Source organism: Aulonocara sp. 'chitande type north' Nkhata Bay, linkage group LG23 (genome assembly GCF_057382095.1).
Source record: "Aulonocara sp. 'chitande type north' Nkhata Bay isolate Kocher_YH1m ecotype deep benthic linkage group LG23, A_spYH_male_GT1.1, whole genome shotgun sequence".
NCBI classification, from domain to species: Eukaryota; Metazoa; Chordata; class Actinopteri; order Cichliformes; family Cichlidae; genus Aulonocara; species Aulonocara sp. 'chitande type north' Nkhata Bay.
The window spans coordinates 2,623,917-2,643,763 of NC_141365.1; the positions used below are offsets into that span (position 1 = coordinate 2,623,917).

Consider the following 19,847-nt stretch of genomic DNA (forward strand, 5'->3'; position numbering starts at 1 on the left):
CTTTTTCTGAATCAAAACTAAGGCTTGTGCAAACCGGCCGTGCAGTCTTTGTGTTTTTCCCCTGAAACCCAACCTACATGCAGAGAATGGAAAGAAAAGTATTTGCAATGTGCAGCTTTAAGACGTCTCTGTGCTTCAGAAAAACACACAAACCTATTGTAGTTATTTTTTTCATTAAGCTTAAATTGGCCAGATGAGGGTGCATCAGTTACTCTTCTGCTTTGCAGTGCATGGCTTCACCACAACAGGTCTCAGGCTGAAAAACACGACGACGAGAGCTAATAGGTAAGACTTAGCTCCTCCTCAACCACCATCAAGATACCACTTTGCAGAGCTGTTTAGGTACATGACGATTTTTATCAGCTGCCAGCCACGGCTCTGCGTCTGAACTAGGATGCTGAAGTGTGAGAATGCTTCAGTAATGTTGAGTCCAAATGTACAACTTAAATGTTTTTCCATTTTTATTTACTCCTTTCATTCAATCGTTGCATCTACTTTCCATTTTCTGAGAAAAATACATTTAAAAAATGAGGGACAGTAGAGTGCTTCTCTCCTGACCTGACTGATGAAGATCTGATCCAGAAATTTACATTTGGATTTGTCCCTTTGGTGTCTCTCAGACCATTTCCCGTCTTTAAGAATGGCTTCCTGACAGCCACGCTAACACCGAGACCATTTCTGACGAGACTTCAGTGAGCAGTAGATGGGTCGACTGAAGGGTCAGATCCATCTCTCAGGTCCTGTGTCATCCTTGCAGGACTTCAAGGGCATGACCTTCAGACTATCATGGATGCTATCTGCTGTGCATTTGGTTTTTTAGGCTTGTCTTCCACTTGTCCTGTTTACTCATTTTTTTAAGAATATACTGCACATCACACCAAGATAAGCCAGGTTTCTTTGCAAATCGTCTTGTTGGGGTCATTTGAGGCATCAGTGTTTGAGAAAATGCACAATTTTCTTAACCTTTAATATGATACAAAAGCAGCCAAAGCAGTCTCTAGTAACCGTTCTGCACACCGCATTAAAAAAAAAAAAAAAGTAGTAGTCAGCAGATTATGATCTGTATGCAACATTACTGGTAGTGATGGTCCAGTGGACCCTAAAAAACCCAGAGGGCCCAAATGAGCATCAGGTTGCCCTTTTCGCTCAGAGTAATTCAGCTGATGACCAACTTTCCATGAAAAGAAGCCGACGAGGATGCTGAGCTCTGCCCCCCCCCTGGCCTCCAGGAGCGCCCACAAATGCATCCAACCAGCATCTTAAAAGATTTCTACAAATTTGAGCTCCAGGATCAGAAGCAGAAGAAATGTTAAAGCAACATGACAGCTGGGAGTGCTTTTTTGTAACAGGATGGTGAAAGGAGCCTCCTCAGAGAAAGGACTACAAATCTGTGGTGATGTCCTGCTAACCCAAAAACTCCATCAGCTCATTTTTACATGCTGCCACAGGACATCCACCTGGTGTCACCTGAGCCCGCACTGCCAGCTAGTCCATAAACTCATGTTTTATATTTATCAGATAACTTAAACTAAACAAGGAGGAAGTGCTGAAGACAAATCCAGACGAAAACAACCACAGGGCGACTATAGTCACACAGCTTCCTCCCATCATGTGAAAATACTACCAGTATCTCTGGATCTGGGAAACACAGAAGTCCCAGCCAGTACTCCCAGTGCTCCCAACACTTCAACCACATGGACAACACACCAAGATAACAAACGGTCCCGAAAGGAAAACACGATCAGCAGTTTTCCTGTGTGAAATAGTCGTAACTCAAACTGCGTGACTGGCAGGTTTGGAGCCAAACGTAGGGAAGCGCTCAGAAATACAGCTTCACTGCTGAAACAAGGTAACTGTTGGAACGCAAGTACGCCAAATATACCAGGAATACGAGGAACTTACTACAGGACACTAGGAAGACACAGCAGAGACGACAAGGGAACAGGTGAGGAACACAGCTGAGCAGAATCTAACTGAGGAGACAGAGGAAGTAAAACTGAACATGACATACATGGGACAAGGACCTAACAAAATAAAACAGGAAGTAGCTAACACAAGGGCCAGAACTTAGACAGGCTAACTTGACAGAACAAAAGGGAAAACGAGCGACTACAGAGACCGGCACAGAAACACACACAAAGATGGAGACTAGACTCATTTCCACAGGAGACAGAGGACACGGCACAGAGACAAAACTAGGACAGCCCGGACAAAAAAGGAAACTAACACAATCAACCATACAAGAAACCAAAAACTACATTTGTTTCTATTTCTTAAGAACCAACAGCCCAAAACATCTCACTCAAAAAACCAATTAGCTTAACCAATCAACTTGTTCATTTGCATAACAAAGAAATGAGGTCCACATGTAAAGGTGAAGAAAAGCAAAACAAGAGCTAAACTAATGAATAATAGCATCAAGGCATTCAAACCAGTGACCAGAGCGCAGTGAAACCAAAGCAAATAAAAACCAAGTTGGAAACCTTCTCCATATAAGATGGTTTCCAACTTGGCTTTTATTTGCTTTGGTGATGTGCAGGATGTCACTTCCTGTAATAGATGACAGAAGCAAATCATTAGGACCTGAAAAGGAGGAAGCAAAAAGCAGACCCGACCACTGAAACCACAAAGCCTGGCGGCCGTCACTTATCTTTGGCACTCGATTCACTCGCATAAGTAGTTTTTAGAACAGGTGGCAACAAAGTAACAGTCGTGTTACTGCGTCAAGTGTAGCTGCTCAGACATCTGGATCCTTAGACACAAAATACACAAAGATTCATTAATGCAGCTCTACGTTTATTTATAAAGTCACTGGTGTCGTTTGTATTGTATTTGAAGTTCCTCTCACTCGTTACATTTAATGAATATCCTGATTTAATCAGTGACAAAACCAACAAAGAGGAGCGTCTGATGCTGTTGCGCTCCACAGGGTTTAATCATCACTCATCCCAACGGCAGATCCTTCTGTTCTAACCCTGTGCTGCTTTTTATATGGCAGTGACAAAGGAGTGCTCATGTGAGATGAGTTGGATGAAGGCATGGTGACATTATCCAACAAAACTTTATTCTGAGACCTTCACAGTAATCAGTCAGACGCTCACGTCCCAGTTTAAAGCTCTTTCCCAGGCTGGGAGCTGAGACGAGAGTCTAGCTCTGGATCAGACCGAGTTACAGAATAATGAAAAACGATTGAGCTCTTTTACGGATTTGCTGCCTTGCCCAGCTTTAAATGTTGGAATTGAATCAACCTGCAGATAATGTTCATCATTTTAATGGAACAGAAAATATTTCCCCTGAAATGCATCAGCAGGGTTCAAGTGTTAACAGCAGGAAACAGGATGAATCCAAACCTCGATAACGTGACTGAAAACACAAAGTGTGCGATCAGTTTAACTCCCCAAGCTGACAAAGTGCACAAAGACGCATATTCTCCAATAATTTTATTCATAATTTTAATATAAACAGTTAATTGTTGAATAATTTACACACAGCAAGATTTTTATTTTCATATCATTGCAACACTTTCTGTACACGTCACTACTTGGCTCTCCTTTGAAAACATAGAAAAAATAAATTGTCAAGCGTTCATTTCGTCATGGCACATTTTTGATCCTGTACAATATGCGTGTGTGTGTGTGTGTGTGAGACTGTGTAGTCGATATTTTGTGGTACATAAAGATAATGGCACATCTGGATCCAGTGTCAGGGATGAAGCGATCTCTTGCGGGTTTTGGGGCGAGGCGTCCTTTTTTTGTCGTTTTTGTGTTTTTGCACTGCACATACACACATATACACCTGCTGTATGCGTACACGCCGACATTTCAACATAACATATACACAACATATCCCAAAAAGAATACATCAGCATATTCATCGCCAATAAAATGACATTAACAAAGAGGTATCCTGCAAGACAACACAGAGCATTCTGGGGACCACCTATGTGCACGAGGAGAGAGGAAACGTGAAGTAACAGGAGGACGAAGAGAGCGCTCGTGAAGATCTCAACCGAGGACGACGACACACTCGGACCGAGCATCGCACACTGGTGTGTAAACTGGAGCAGACCACTGGACCGGCGGGTGACTCTCACAAGCTCGTCCTCATGTCTGTCACCTGACAAAGGGCTGCGACACACAGGACTGGAAGTCATTCATAGGAGAGGTTCAGCCTTTACGCTCGTATAAAGCTTGTTCATGTTATGGGGGAACACCAAGCTGTAGCACAGAGGCAGCTAGCTTAGCACAAAGTCCGACACTGGAGAACACGGCGAGTGTGGCCCTGAGCGAAGCTACCAAGCTCGTTTCCACCAATCGAAGACGAATAAAGCCCATCAGACAACATTTCAATTTACTTCTGCATAAGTCACATTTTTAGACTTATGCAGAAGTAAATTGAAAAACCTAAACTAACCTAAACTAAACTAAACTGTCGAGCTGAAATTCCGAGATACTCAATTTTTTTTGCTCCAGTGGCAGAAACAAGCTTCCATACAGGATAAAACACCTTAAAATCCTACAGTTCAATATTAGACACATTATAACTAATCTGTTTAGTCCACACACGCACGCACACACACACACACACACGCACACACACACACACACACACACACACACACACACACACACGCACACACACACACACACGCACACACACACACACACACACACACACACACACGCACACACACAAACAAACCAGTAAATGTGAGAAACTGTTGTTGCTGGTCTTCTGTGGACTAAACCATCCAGGTGATGTGTTCATTGGTTAATCAGAGTCACGCTCGCTCTTTCTAATCTTTATGTTTAGAGAGGACCCGCTACGCTACAGTCGCTTTGAATGAGTCCTTTGTTTATCCAAATCTCAGGGTTGGTCCAACCAGTTACTTTATCCACTGCCTGAAACAACACTAGCCGCTCTCTATGACATCACAAAGAGCCAAGAGTAGAAAAAAGTCACAGGGATTGCATGCACACACACTGAAGTCATTTTTTGGGAAACTTTAGCTTAACTCACCCCGTAACAGCTCATATAAAAATAAGTGACTAATAGCTCCGCTTCACCTCTCCGTGAGGGAATTCACCAAAACATGCACGACTCCTGTGACAGCCTTCCAGCTCTGCAGCCGAGAGCCTGGCGGAGGACACGCCTCTCCAATAACACGTTCTCTCTTTAGCTTATTCAGGATTTTCTCGCTTGTGTTTTTTTGTTTTCTTCTTCAAAATAACGCACAGTGGTCTTTTCCAGTTTGTCCACACTCACAAAGAAACAACAACAACAAACAAGTTACTTGGAAACATTTTCACACTAAAACACCTGCGACAGGTGAAGCGTGTGTGACGTGAGAAAGGCTTTACGGGTGACAGGGTGGCATGCCGCCGGGGCCGAGTGGAGGCGGGGGCGGGCCGAAATCGCACGACCTCTCGGGCCAACATTCAGGACATGCATCGGACTAAGAGCGGGGTCGGCGTGCGGAACATTTCAGGCCGCGTACTCGTGAAGCTGTGAGACTGCAGACTCGCGCTTCTCTGTGTAGTGGGCTGCTTCATGAAAAAACAAAAAGAACCTTTTTAAATTTAGAAAAAGTTATATACACATTGATAACAATGTTAAATTCAAAATGTACAAGAGTAGTAAAAGTTTACAGTCAGAAAAGGTCGTCGTATTCGGCCTCCCTACTTTGGCTAGAAAAAAAATAGATATCAACATCTCTAAAACGTAATACTTTTCTCTTTAAAACAAAACAATAATACATACAATGCTTTGTTCTCACCCTGTGCTGCGTTACTAGCATGCTCTGTCCAACCAGAGTTCAGCAAAACAAAGCCAAACTTCCCTAAAAGTGAAGCGCTCTCGTTTTGTTTCCAGGGACGAGAAGATCTGCTGCTATTTACACGTAAGAGCTTATTATTGGGTTCATTCAAAACGAAAATGACAAACATACAAATCGTGCAGCAAACGAACGCACTTTTCAATGTTTGTGCGCTCACTTGTTTGCGTGACTTTGGGCTGTCAAAAAAAAAAAAAAGCATCAAATTATCTGCTGGTACAGATGTTTCATCTTCATGCACAAAGCAAGCCAGAGCTTAGCAGAGCAGAGACACAAGTTCAGCTGTTATTTTCTCTCCGCGTGGAGGGAAGGTTAAAAAGAAAAACAATGATTTCCTAAAACAACAAAAAAAGCAGAATCGTTTCGCCAAGAACAAAATTTATGTGATTTTCATTTCGTGTTCGGAGGCGGGAAAATCCTCTTTTGTGATTGGTGGACTGTCAGGGGCGGTTCTGCTCAGGAGGGGGTCAGACGGAGCTTTAGGCACTGTGGGTTGGCGCAGGAGCGGGGAAGCCGTTTGTCCTTGCAGCCCCTGACGCGCAACGCTCCCATCCGACCACTAGAGGGCAGGCCACACCAGATCACGTGTGAGTGGAGCGGTCCTGACTGATTTCACAGGCTGGGAAAAACTGATTTATGAGAAGAGTGTTTAGGTTTTTGTCGCCTTTTTGCAAGGATGCTGAGAACTTGCGCTTCAGTCAGAGCAGATGAAAGGTAGGTAGGTAGCTCTTCCTCCTCCTCCTCTTTACTCTCCAACCGTAAGCATCGGGCCGCCTCCCTGAGACGAAAAAGTTACAATCGAGATTTCAGTTAATAGTTGTTATGGCACACAGGATGGTCCGAGTCCCTTTCAGAGGCGGAGGAGGGGGTGGGGGTTAAAGTCCTCCTGTAAGCAGCCCGGGCGTCTGCGTCCTGCCACGACAGACCCAATCCACGGCATTGACAGGAAATACAGGTCATCACTCGACATTCACAGTAGAAAAAGCAAAAGCATACGCACAGAATGAAATCAGAACAGAGAAACAAAAGTACAACAGGAGGAGACTCGAGATGTGAACACAGCGACTGTTTCGACCGCACGGAGACAGTTCGACGCGCCGAAGAAGATAAAGCAGCGTGAGGTCCACGGCTGAGCTCGGTCAGCCTTGGCTGCGTGAAGGCAATCACAGATATGAACAGAGTCACGATATTATTGGTTTTTCTTGTCAGTGTCACGTTCTCTGATATCAGAGCCGCTTTGCGCACAGCCCAGAGGCCCGGTGAGCGCGGAGAAGGGGACCAGTAAAGCTACGGTGCTGCTTCCAGTGACCGTGGGAAGCTTTGTGTGAAGAAATGTTCATGAAACGTGCAGAGGAGAGGGGCGATGAGTGCTCTTAAAAACGCGACGCGCGGGCTTGAACATAAGATGTGAGAGTCTATAAGAGCACGCCACGGACGCAAGACGGCAACCTGGGAACCCATCCATGACTCAGGCTCCGCAGACCGATTCCTCCGTGTGCACTGAGGTAGACTCCGGCCAAACACACAGACGACAATCATCACTAACTAATTAACTAACGAGCACTCCTGCCGCTCACCACCGCCGACTCCATCTCTACAGCTGACCAGCCTGCAGCACTTACTCCACCCTCAGCGGCTCTAAACATGCTGACGGTGTTCTTGTTCACAGGATGATGATCATAAGAAAATGTTCAGAGCTGCAGATGTGCAGGAACACGCGACTTGCAGGAACACGCGACGTGCCGACTCTGAGCGGCTTTTGGCTGCGCGATCGGATCGTGATGCAGTTGGAATATTTCACGACGCACACGCAGCTGATGTTAGTCTGCTTTTATCTTTCCAAACAAACTACCACCGGCCCGCGGCTTTCACTCCTCAGTATGATGAACTAAAAACAACTCCATCATTTCCGGCCCCCTTTTAGTGGCCACGGCGCAGACTCGGGCCGATCCGCGCTCGGTGTGATCGACGGTGTCTGCAGCAGAAACACCGCCTCCAAAAAATATGAGAAAGCAGTGAGTCGTCTGTGTGTGTGTTGAACTACAGCCAATAGATTTAGCCTGGAAGAGGCTCAGGGTTTGAGAAGGCACTGGTAAATATCTGGAGGCAGCTTCCCGGCGGTCTCTGACTCGACTCTCTGGGTTCTTGGTGAGAGAGCAACGCTTTGGCTGTGAGTCTGTTCAGTTTGGCACCCGCACTGCTCTGTGTGTTCAGGGGGAGAAGAAGATCCGCTGACTATCGGCTGATGCCTGAGGACCACAGAAGAGCGGCCGCGGGCTGGCCCGCTGCGAAACACCGGTGACCTTTGGGCTCTGGATGAAGGCGGGTCAGTGAAAGGTCAGCCGTAAGGACACTTGACTTGTTTTGAACTCTGGATCAGTGGACAGGAATGTTTTTGAATCATCATCAGGAGCAATTTGACAAGTTTCTGCTTGTGTGAATGTTCAGAAAAATCTGTCTGCCACCGTATGTGTTGAAGTCATCTATTAAGGAGGAAAATCAAAAAGCGAACGTCTGTCCCTGTGTGATAGTGTGAGCTCTGCCAACAGGCAGGAAAGGCTCGAGGGAACGAGGAGCTCCAACTCAACTGGAATGTCAGACCTGAGTGAAACAGCTGCTGCACACAGTCTGCAGTGATAGCAGGGAGAATAATGGGATTAGCAACCAACTGGCAGCCCCCCCTCCCTGTGCTCTCTCAAAAATACAGGGAGACTGCCCCCCCCTCCATCTGCAGGTGGAACTGTCCGTATGTCTCCTTCAGGCTTCGACCACAAAACCTGGAATTTTCCACCAGGCTAATCTTGAACATCAGCAGCAAACAGGACGCCTCGGGGAGACCAAGCACGGGTGGAGGGGCAACGCGTGACTCTGATAACCCCCTCCATCTAACGCAGAACGCCCCCCCCCTACCCAACCGCTGCTGTCAGTTCATGCTCCGCCTTTACTCCGAGCAGCACCGCGCCGTCTAACCTCGCCAGCGGCTGACACAGACGGGCAAACCGGAGAAACCACAAAAATAAATAAAAAAATGAAAACCGCAGGAACAAACACGTGGGAGCCTCAACGCCACCGAAGACACGAGAGACGGCGCACCCGGGCACGCCGACCTACAAACGCCTCATAAAGCTTCTTTCTCTCTCTTTTTGGTTGTTTTGTTTTTAGTTTATTTTCAAAGCTGTAGTGAAGTCTTGAACTATTGTGCACTTTGAGAGGAAAGAAATGCAGTCAGCTTACAGCATTTCCAGGTTTCCCATCCAGACAAAGACTAAGAGGGAGGCGGGAGGCCTAAGACACGGAGAGCACTGCCGGTAGGTTGGAGCGATTTCTGGGGCGATAAAAATAAGGAAGTAAAAAATGTGAATAATAAACCCGACGAAACAAAGAACAAGCAAAGCTCCTGATGGAAAATATTACAAACTATTTACAATGCCATCTATTTTATATATATATATAAAATATTGGTAGGGAAATACCAATATTCCATATATATGTGTATTATATATACTCATATAATTCTATACCCACTAAAATATATGAAAGCAGCAGTTATTGGTCAGTCTGAGGGACTCTTTTTGTCCAATTCTTAACTGTTTAAATATCCTTCAGCCTTGAGGACACAAAAAGAAACGTTTGAAGCAAATAAATTAAAAGTTGTCACCAAACACCCGACGAATCTGTCGTTTGGAATTCTGCAGAAGCAAAACAAACAAACAAACAACAAAAACATTCCTCTAGGAATAGATGTTTGTTCTACCATCAAGTCTTTGCAAGTCATCCCACTGATTAAGTCATTGTTCAAAAAGGACAAGTAGTGTAGACACTTTGTTTACAGGCCACGTACACAAAGGCCACTATCTGAGTAAAAAGAGGGAAACAAAATAAAAAAGCACAGAATCGTGGAAATGCGGATCGGTGGGAGAGGAGGAGGGGCGAGTCTCGAGGAGGTCGAGCACGAGCAGCCTTCTTGGTTGTCTAAGGTTTGTTGTGTTCACAGTTTTCTGTTTTTTCCCCGTTTCCATCACAAGGAGTCGTGGAAACGCGGCGTTAGTGACGAGCGATGGTTTTCTGGTCTGATGTCTTACACCACGTTTGCATCATCTTGCCTGTGTTCTGGAGCCACGGGGAAGAAAGTAAAAAGTCCTGAGATTTGTGTCTCTTTTTTTGTTTTTTGAAGGGCTTCTCTGAAGAATAAGAAAATCACCATCATCGAAAATGATGAGAGGAACACGAAGGAGACAGAAAAATAGATCGGAAAGGGGAAAAGGGAAAGCTTCAAAGAGTTCTTTGAGGAAACGGGAAGTGTTAGGAAGGGCTGGATCTGGGCAATGATAAAATTCTTCCATTTTTCTTGCCACCGTTCATGTGTGTGTAGGGGACGTGCTCCTCATAGTTCCCCCTCAGGGCCACCGAGGGCCCGCTGTCCCTGGATAAGCTCTCCTCTCTCTGGGAGTAAGAAGAAGGGTCCAGGGGGATGCTTTCCATGTTGTCCAGGTCTAGGTCAAACTCCTCCGTCTCGGGGACTTTGTTTTCATCACTGTAGAAGAAGGAGACCTCCTGGAAAGACGGGTCCAGGTCGTCCCGCAGCATCTCGATGATCTCGAGGAACGTCGGACGCATCTTGGGATTGTACTGCCAGCACATCTGCATGAGGCTGTGCCTGGGAAGAGGGATGAAGAAAGGCCAATTTAGTCTTGTGTAACGTGGACGGCAGTTTTCCCAGCTCCGCATCTACTCACATCCTCTCAGGGCAGTTCTCCGGTCGATCCAGGAATCCTCCTTCCATGACGAACTTCAGCACCTGCTCGTTGGACAAACCCTGGTAAGGCTGCTCGGCCAGCGTGCTGATCTCCCACAGCACAACACCGAACGACCTGCAGATGTACAAACGCACAAACAAACGAGATCAGGCCGAATGACGTGCGGCTGTACGGCAGGCCACTGTGTGAGCTGTGACTCACCAGCAGTCAGAGTGGGCGGTGAAGACTCCGTCCTTCAGGGACTCGGGTGCCATCCACCGGACAGGAAGCAGGCCCTTCCCTCCTTTACGGTAGTAGTCCGTCTCATAGATGTCTCGTGTCATACCAAAGTCTGAGAGGAAGAGCGACGGAGACAAAGGTTAAGACAACACCTCCAACTACGCGGCGGTATCGACAACACCAAACACGTTCTGGTACCTCCGATCTTGACGGTGAAGTCCTCCGCCACCATGCAGTTCCTGGCTGCGAGGTCTCTGTGGACAAACTTTTTAGCGTTGAGGTAGGCCATGCCGTCGGCGATTTCTGCAGCCATCTGGAGCATGTCTTTCAGAGTCGGCGGTGGGGAACCAGACGGGTTGTTCTACAAACCACAAACAGGTTAGACCCACTCACAGGTAACGCAGGTAACATCTGCTGAAATACTCGGGCGTAGTTTTCAGTCACGTGACCGACTCGCTACGCTGGCGAGCTAAATGTTACTGCACGACTACTTGGATCATCTACCCGTGGAGGGGAAATGAAGACAGCGATCCATATTCTGCCCCAATACCACAGCTACTGTCTGGCATTTTAGTTAAACTCAAAGATGTTCGTAGGATTGGTGGAGTGCAAAGGTGGGGTGGCTGGAGCTCAGGAGGTAGCCTAAACCATACCCATCCCTACTGCCAACTGGAAGGTTGGTGGCTCGATTCCCAGTCTGCATGCCCAATATCTCTGGGATACTCTCCGATCCATCGGCGTGTGAATGTTAGCTAGAACACACTTTAGCTTAGAAAAAAGATCCTGTATGAATGGGCGACTGAGGCATGTTGTATAAAAGAGTAGAAAAGCACTACATAAGAACCAGTCCGTGTACTGTTCAGGTTACTTGGAGCAGGAGCAGGTGAGTCTATCGTTTACTGATCACCATCTTCATTACTGAGCCTTAGCAGAGGAATCTTAGCTAAAATCATAACACGTGCAACTTCTTTTCACCTGAAATTTTATGAACAACCATTAGGCGAACCAAATGGCTGTAGGCTTTACTGCACGTCCCAAATCATCAACACTGCTGGTGCATGGGCCCATCGGTCTGAGTGACTCGCTATACACAGGTGGAAAAACCCAGAGTTTGTAGAGCCCTAGTTTGCTTAATTTTCAGCAAACAGGCTTCAGGGAGTGCATCCATATGTAAATAATACAGGTATTAAACCACATGAGTGATGTTTGGGGGCGGGGCTTACATACCAGAGTGTGTAAATAGGTGGGAGCACACTAATCAGGACTACATACCTCAGAGTCTGGCCTGAGACTCCGCAGGTAGCTTTTCAGGTCCCCGTGGGTCATCAGCTCCATCACTACCAGGGTGGGCTGACCTTTGGACACCACGCCGAGCAGACGCACCTGCAAACAATTCATCGTGTTAAAACGGCGCGCTCAACTCTAGCAGTAGACTTTGTAGCCAAAATTTCAATTTAATGACTAGAAATGATAAAGCTACACCTCAATCTGATCTTTACAGCTGACGTTTTAACCTTTGGCAGTTAAACTAGTGATCAGCCGGCTCTGTAGGTCCACAGTAACAGTTACAACATTTGTTTGTAGAGTCAAACTGTGCGTGAACACGGCAGCGCCGGCAAAACAAGACACGACTGTGAGTCAGACGTGTGCCGCCGCTTTCAGCGAGACGACGGGAAAGCTGTAATTTAGTGTAATTGACGAGCAGCTGCTCCGGTGTCCTCTCGGCGTGCCGTGACGCTGTCTGAGGGTTTAACGGTTTAAAGAGTCATACCACGTGGTGACAGCTGAAAGCCTTCATGACGGAGGCTTCGTTGAGGAACTCGATCCTCTCTCGCAGGCTGGCCGATTCGTTGACCGTCTTGACGGCCACGCGTGTCTCCGGATCGCCTTTGACGATGTCTTTGGCGACTCCTTCGTACACCATGCCGAAGGAGCCCTGACCGAGCTCTCTGAGCAGTGCGATCTTCTCCCGGGGCACCTCCCACTCATCAGGAACGTACACTACACAACACAGGTGCAAATGACCGTTTTGACAGAGCGAACTGAGGGAACAAATCATCGTATGACGGAAAAAACAACTATTTCATTCTTACTGTCACCAGCGCTGAAGTACTCGGGGTTTGGAGAGGTGATGAGATCTCCTAAGGGGCCTTCGGTTTGCCTGTAACACGACCACACAGAGTCACTAAGAGTCACTGGAGTTTATGGCTGTAATGGGCAGCCTGCTGGTTAAAGACTAACCTTTTTTTGAAGTACACAAACGCTCCACCTCCCGCGAGTAGCAGCAGGATGAAGCAGATGACGGGACCCATGACAATCCAAATCAAACCTTGATCAGCTGCAACAGATAACAGAGCGGTCACGAGACAGTAAATTTGGCACATCTTCCACTTTTCTGTTAAGTTCAGAAGTCCGACTCTTAGAGTCTTACGGTTGGGCATGAAGAAGTAAATCATCTCAGTAAAGGAGCCGTTTCCTGCCAGCGAGGTGGCGCGAACCCTCACGCTGTAGTTTCCAGGCTGAACAAGGGAAAGCTTGGTGCCACCGAGCTTCTGATAGGCCGGCCGTGACACACAGGTCGTGTGAACCTGGGCCCAAAAGGAAAAGAGAGAAAACCCATGTTATTCTAAAAGTTTGCTTAAATAAATAACGGAAGAGACTTTCAGGACAAACAGGTCCGGATATTTCCAGGTTACTTTTACACACATGTGGCACAGCAGGAAATACTACAGTTCAGATGTGTTTACATTACTTCAAATACTCAGGTGCCAGGGTAGAGCGTGCAGGACGCAGCACACGCATGATGCTCACTCGCTGCTCTATTCCCACCCAATCAAAAGTGACCAAAGTATTTTTGCTGAGCCAATTACTCTTAACCCCTGACTGGGTGGACAGCCCACACTCCACCCCGTCTTCTCATGCTGCTGTGAAGCGAACCTTCACCTCACAGAATGACCTGCTCGAGCTCGTGTCTCTTATTTTGAAGGGCCAACGCTTAAACGTTCTTGCTGCTGTTTGTTGGGCTCGTTGGTTTGCAGTATAAAGGGCCTCGAGGGGAGTGCTGCTGTGATTTGGTGCAAACCTGAATGTTGTGCTGAAGTGAGAAGAACAACCAGAGCTTTTTGTGCTCAGGGTCCGACCAAATCACTGCATACACTCACACGAAGGAGCGATTTTTTAAAGTGGATGCTGTTGAATTAAAATGTATCCAAAGAGCTGACATGTGCAAAAACACATAAGACTGTAATCTAAAAATTGGCCTGTAGCCCTTCGATAGAAGTGAAAAGCTGGGCTCGTTTGACTCTGTGTTAAGGACGCTTAAGGTTGGCTGATGCGCGACTGCACTGTCGCAGTTGAAGTCCGTTCCACTGAAAGCAGCAGGAAGTGATCGCTGCAGTGATAAATGCATCCAGCCTTCATAACTGTGTTGTAACATTCTCAGCGTTGTCATCGATGTGAGCCTCCAACGCGCCCCAAACATCATTTTAAATGAATCCACATCGGTCTGGGCCACGGGCGGTTTTTCAGCGCAGCGAGATGTCGCGTGAGACGAGTCCATCGCTGCCACTGCATACTAGTCTTCCATCCTGCCTCTGTCACTATGGTAACAGATCTGCTACTGGCTCCTGGGGTCAGGCGGTGCAGCAATGAATAGTAATGAGAGATGAATTCACACATTTAGAGCAAGTAAACAACAAGACTTGGACGCGCCGTCACAGACGAGACCTTATGCACGCAAACGTTCCCAGAATTTCATCCACAAACGAACGCGTCCGACAGCGTCGACACGCAGCACCAGGAGGCTGTAAACAAATATTTCCTTGTCCCCTTCTATAATGAACAGACACAAATTGGGGTGTTTACAGGAAGCCTTTCCTTCCCGGCCTGCCTCGCCTCCCTGGAGTCTACCCAGATCACTCCTTGTCTTCTCACCTGCGTCTACTTTTCCTTCTGTGCATGTCCTTCCAGCAGAGCGAATCGGGATCATTTCTGCTGGCTGTTTTCCCACATCACCTCTGTGCCCTTTGGTTTTGAAAAACAAAGGACCCCGAGTCCTCCCACTAACATTTTCCAGGCCCAGCGCTCTCTAAGGTTTGCCAGTGGTTCATACTGACCTCTGAGTCTCCGACCTTTTTGTAGAAGACCTCGTACAGGATGATGAGCCCATTAGGGTTGATGGGTGGATTCCACTTAATCAACACATAGGGAGGCTCGCCTTGCACAATCTCGTGGGTCACGGGCTCTGGGATGTCGTCTGCTTTCTCTGCAGGTGTCAGACAGAGAAAAGCACTTCACAGTGAGGCGCAGCCGATTTTATCTCCAGAATCTGATATTCGGTGCACCAGCAGCCTATTTGCACACGCGTGTGCCCGTTCTTACCCTCAGGCATAGTTCGGGCACTGATATAAGTAGCCATGCTGCAGCGTTTGGGATCTGTCGGATCGTTGCAGGCTATGATCTCTATCTTATAACTGGTAAAGTGTTGCAGGTTGGAGATGACCGTCGACTCCTTTGAGAACACCTTTTGTTCCACCTGAGCAGAAAGGAAAAGAGATTGAACTTCGACTGCAACTCGAAATAAAGTGAAGGGAAAAGATGTGGTAAACATAAAACGCTCGATACCTTGGATTCCTCTTGATCCTCGCCATCGGGGGCGATTGTGCCTGAATCCAACTGCAGATTGGGAACTGTAGTAAGGAAGAGAGGAGGCTGGGTGGCATTAGCAACTCCCACCGAGCGGCGCCGCCGGGATGGTCTGCAGAAGTAAAAGTTAGAATAGGATATGAGTGAGTGACAGAGCGCGGACCTGCAAAGTCGTCAAGTTTCATGTGCATCAAGTGTTTGCAGATGACAGATGGTGTTTTGTGGAAGCAAGCCAGACCTCTGCTCGCACTAACCTTTCCTGTGTGTCTAACTTCATGACATTTATGCACAAACACCATCCTAGGAGACATACTGACTCTCACCACTAGGTGGTGCCAGGCCATCCAGATGGATCTGAGTGCGAGCCACCATCCCAGCTAACAGGCCTTGAGCTCAAACCAAATCAAGACACAGATGTTTCACCTGATGTGCAATGAAAGGCAGATTTACTGCGTATGAACTGTTGAAGAGACGAACCCGAGTGCTGCATTTAGGACCGAGTGAAAGCAGAAAAAAACGGGAGCTCGTGTCCGTTTGCGTGACAAAATAAGAAAAGCGTGAGCCGCTTCTGGTGTCCTGCACTGTATGGAGCTGACCTTGGCCAGCTCAGAAGCAGGAGTTCAAAATGAGGCTGATGTGCGCACGGCTGTGTGTGTGCGTGTCTCCAAATGGCAGTCTGCATGACTGCGCTCCTGACCGGCATGAATGATAATGGGCACAGTGATCACCCCCCCAGGGAAGCAGAGGCAGAGACTGTGGGTGTTTGTGTGTCCGAGAACAAGGTAGGGGCACCAGGGCCCAGACACTGCACCTCCCGCTGCAAGCCCCCGACGGTGGGTGACCAGCACAAAAACAAGTGTCTATAAAAACCACACACAGTGGTGGAGGACACAGAATTGGCACAGAGACTCACACCAAGGCTGAGTGATCTGGTTTAACTCCGGTCACGAAGAGAAACAAACGAGACAAGAAGCTCCTTTTGGTGCTTCGCTCGGTGTGAAGCTGAACTCACACCAAAAGAATTTGTTACATTTCTGCAAAACTCGAGGGCATTAAGCGGCTCCAGGAACACGAATTAAACCTTTAATTTAGGTGCTGGGGTGCGTCTCTATTTAAGTTTTCATTTAGCATGTGGGTAAACGATGCAGCCAAGGCATCGTCGCATGTTCAGATGCTGGGAATGAACCTGCTCTCGTACCTGCTCTCAAAGACTTCGTTGTGCAGGTAGTTCTCGAAGGTCTTGCGGTACTCTATCTCCTCCTGCTCCTTCTTTAGCTGGCTGTCCGTCTTGGGGCAGGCGCAGCACCTGCCGCCCGAGGTGGGCTCATCTGTTTGGTTCCACTTGTGCTCATCCTCGCTGTCCAGGTGGGTCGGGATGCGAGACGGCACTTTCATTCCTGGACGGGAAAACACAGCAGTCAGGGAAAGCCCCTCAAATGACTGAAGAGGGCGAACCATTTAAACTGCAACCTTGTAAGCAGTAGTCGAATTTGTACAGGTCGCTGTCCTCCGCCTGCTTTCGACAGACCACCCGGTAGTGGGTGATGTTGCCATTGGGACTGGTGGGCGGTTTCCACTTCAGGATGATCTGAGAGGAGGAGTTAGAGGAGGAGATGGGGTCCAGAGGAACAGAGGGTTCTGACGGGGACAGAGAACAAAATGTAAGTGCATCAAAAGGACTTTAGCTCCATCAGACTAGAGTCTAGAGGCACCATTCCATCCTTCTTCTTTTTACCTTGTTTGGAAAATAAAATAGGTCCAACGATTTATTAAATATGCAAACATCCATGGAAACACCAAACATAACAGTTTGCACAATTCTAACGAGCTTAAAAGTCGATATTTGTTTAAACACGTTTATTCCTCAGCACAGTGCAGTCCACCCTCCACTGAGACCAGATGGATCAGCTGAAGGGACAGATGCATCTTCCTGCGTCGCAGCCTTCCCAGATTATTGTCCTGTTTCTTGACTTTTAGATGCTGCTCATGTGCTGTAAACAGTTTGTCTTCCTTCTCCTTTGTTCTTCTATTTTCCTCACTTTTTTAAAGGATAAGCTGCATGCCGTGAAGCTTTTGGCTAATAGCTCTTTTGGAATCAGTTTGAGGTTCACACAGATTATTTTCTGCCTGTCAGGCGGCTTATGTTTGGCTTTTTTTACAGATTCAACTAAAGAAATGTGTTTTTGCTGCAGGTAACAGAGTGTCTACAGGCACAACTGAAAAGCGGCTCTTTGCTAAGTCGTCTGGTTCATCCCTCAAGTTTGGTTCCTTTTATGTTCCAATGATTCCTGGTTCATGGTCAGTGTTAAGAGGTTTAAACAAATAAAAATGATCAGGGACAAACACTGCACAAACAAAAAGGAAAACTTTCAGAGAGCCTGCTCAAGAGCACTTTAAAAAGTTACAATAAAGTCGAGCAACTTGGAAACAAAATATAAAGAAATGAGTGCTGACAGTAGTATGAGGGCAACACCCCCCCTCATCAAGGAAGGTTCATCCAAACGTGAGCAAGGTCCCAAAGTTGTTTCAGTTTAAGCCCAAATGGCTTCTTAATACATCCCATCATATAAAACAATTAACAACAGTTGGAGTGTTTACAAAAAGCCCCCCAACAGAAGTCCAGAGTAGTTTTACACAATCACTTAGAAAATGTCAGATGTTCTACAGTCATTGAAGTATCCATCAAACACAAACGTCGGTGTTCATGGCGTTACTCACTGGAAGCATCCGTCTGAACGTAGATGATCTCGGTCTTGGCTCCGTGGACTTGGTGCTCATCAGATGCAGACAGCTGCGTTTTGACCATGATGGCGTACTGGGTCCAGGGCTTCAACGGTCGGATCAGGTACCCCGGGTCGTCTGCCTTCTTTCCCTCCGTGGAACGAGGCGGCGGATCGACATCGGCAATCACCCAGCTGTTAGAGCCGCAGGCGTCCTGTCCATCAAACTCGGTGACGTTCTTATACGGCCTGTTGCACATGGAACGAAAACGTCCCAACATTGTTAGGCATCCGTGTGTCAGACAGACTGAAGAGTAAAGTGTTGGCTTTTGTGTGTCCTCGTCTGTACACGAAGCAATGATTTACTTACGCCTCTTTGTAGAGAACCATGAATCCCAGCAGGTCCCTAAAGTCTGCTGGCCAGAATGGCTCCCACCTCAGTATAATCATATTCGACTTGGTCTTTATCAAAGTGAAGTTCAGCAGCTTCGTCTCACCTAAAGGACCAAACACAATAATCACGTTCACGTTAGTTTTTGGTCAGAGCAATCCCAAAAACAAGGCAGTCCCGTATTCTGGTGCTCTTACAGGAAGCTTGCTCCCCGTTGTTGCGTAAAGCGATGTCGTTCTTTTGGTTTCGATCCCGGGTTCCAGTCACCGTCTCCATCTTTCGGATTTCAGACATGCAAAGCTTAGAGTTGTAGTGGAAGAATGTGCGACCACGCAGGATGGTTAGGTTGTGCTTGGACCAATCCCAAAGCTCACGGAGGTTCTGGTTGTCCAGCGCATAGAAGGCATAGGCCCTGAAAGAGATCGGACATCAGAAAAATCAATCACTCACAGCGAGGAGACGAGAGGAGGGGGGAGGAGACAAGAGGAGAGGAGACGAGAAGAGAGGAGAGGAGACATGAGGAGACGAGAGGAGACGAGAAGAGAGGACACAAGAGGAGAGGAGACAAGAGGAGAGGAGAGGAGACGAGAGGAGAGGGGAGGAGACGAGAGGAGAGGAGAAGAGAGGAGAGGAGACAAGAGGAGACGAGAAGAGAGGAGACGAGAAGAGAGGAGACGAGACGAGAGGACACAAGAGGAGAGGAGACAAGAGGAGAGGAGACGAGAAGAGAGGAGAGGAGACAAGAGGAGACGAGAGGAGAGGAGACGAGAAGAGAGGAGACGAGACGAGACGAGAGGAGACGAGAGGACACAAGAGGAGAGGAGAGGAGACGAGAGGACACAAGAGGAGAGGAGACAAGAGGAGACGAGACGAGAGGAGACGAGAGGACACAAGAGGAGAGGAGACAAGAGGAGAGGAGAGGACACAAGAGGAGAGGAGACGAGAAGAGAGGAGAGGAGACAAGAGGAGACGAGAGGAGACGAGAAGAGAGGACACAAGAGGAGAGGAGAGGAGACGAGAGGGGAGGAGACGAGAGGAGAGGGGAGGAGAGGAGACGAGAGGAGAGGGGAGGAGACAAGAGGAGAGGAGACGAGAAGAGAGGAGAGGAGACAAGAGGAGACGAGAGGAGAGGAGAGGAGACGAGAAGAGAGGAGACGAGAAGAGACGAGACGAGAGGAGACGAGAGGACACAAGAGGAGAGGAGACAAGAGGAGAGGAGAGGAGACGAGAGGAGAGGGGAGGAGACAAGAGGAGAGGAGAGGAGACAAGAGGAGACAAGAGGA

At 47.6% G+C, this 19,847-nt stretch overlaps 1 protein-coding gene across 3 annotated transcripts in view; it reads right to left on the reverse strand.

Annotated features, from left to right (window-relative positions):
- Positions 1-3,425: 3,425 nt before the first annotated feature.
- Positions 3,426-19,847, reverse strand: part of insrb (insulin receptor b) — a 73,877-nt gene continuing 57,455 nt past the window's right edge. For all 3 annotated transcript variants that reach the window (XM_086282560.1, XM_086282561.1, XM_086282562.1), the window contains 17 exons: positions 18,762-18,976; positions 18,544-18,670; positions 18,172-18,422; positions 16,924-17,091; positions 16,652-16,850; positions 15,433-15,565; positions 15,190-15,343; positions 14,925-15,073; positions 13,241-13,397; positions 13,051-13,147; positions 12,903-12,970; positions 12,581-12,810; positions 12,082-12,192; positions 11,008-11,170; positions 10,792-10,921; positions 10,570-10,704; positions 3,426-10,490 (listed from right to left, as the gene is read on the reverse strand). In XM_086282560.1, the coding sequence (XP_086138686.1) occupies positions 10,136-10,490; positions 10,570-10,704; positions 10,792-10,921; positions 11,008-11,170; positions 12,082-12,192; positions 12,581-12,810; positions 12,903-12,970; positions 13,051-13,147; positions 13,241-13,397; positions 14,925-15,073; positions 15,190-15,343; positions 15,433-15,565; positions 16,652-16,850; positions 16,924-17,091; positions 18,172-18,422; positions 18,544-18,670; positions 18,762-18,976 (2,842 nt within the window). In that variant the 3' untranslated portion in view covers positions 3,426-10,135. The remainder of the gene's footprint in view (positions 10,491-10,569; positions 10,705-10,791; positions 10,922-11,007; positions 11,171-12,081; positions 12,193-12,580; positions 12,811-12,902; positions 12,971-13,050; positions 13,148-13,240; positions 13,398-14,924; positions 15,074-15,189; positions 15,344-15,432; positions 15,566-16,651; positions 16,851-16,923; positions 17,092-18,171; positions 18,423-18,543; positions 18,671-18,761; positions 18,977-19,847) is intronic.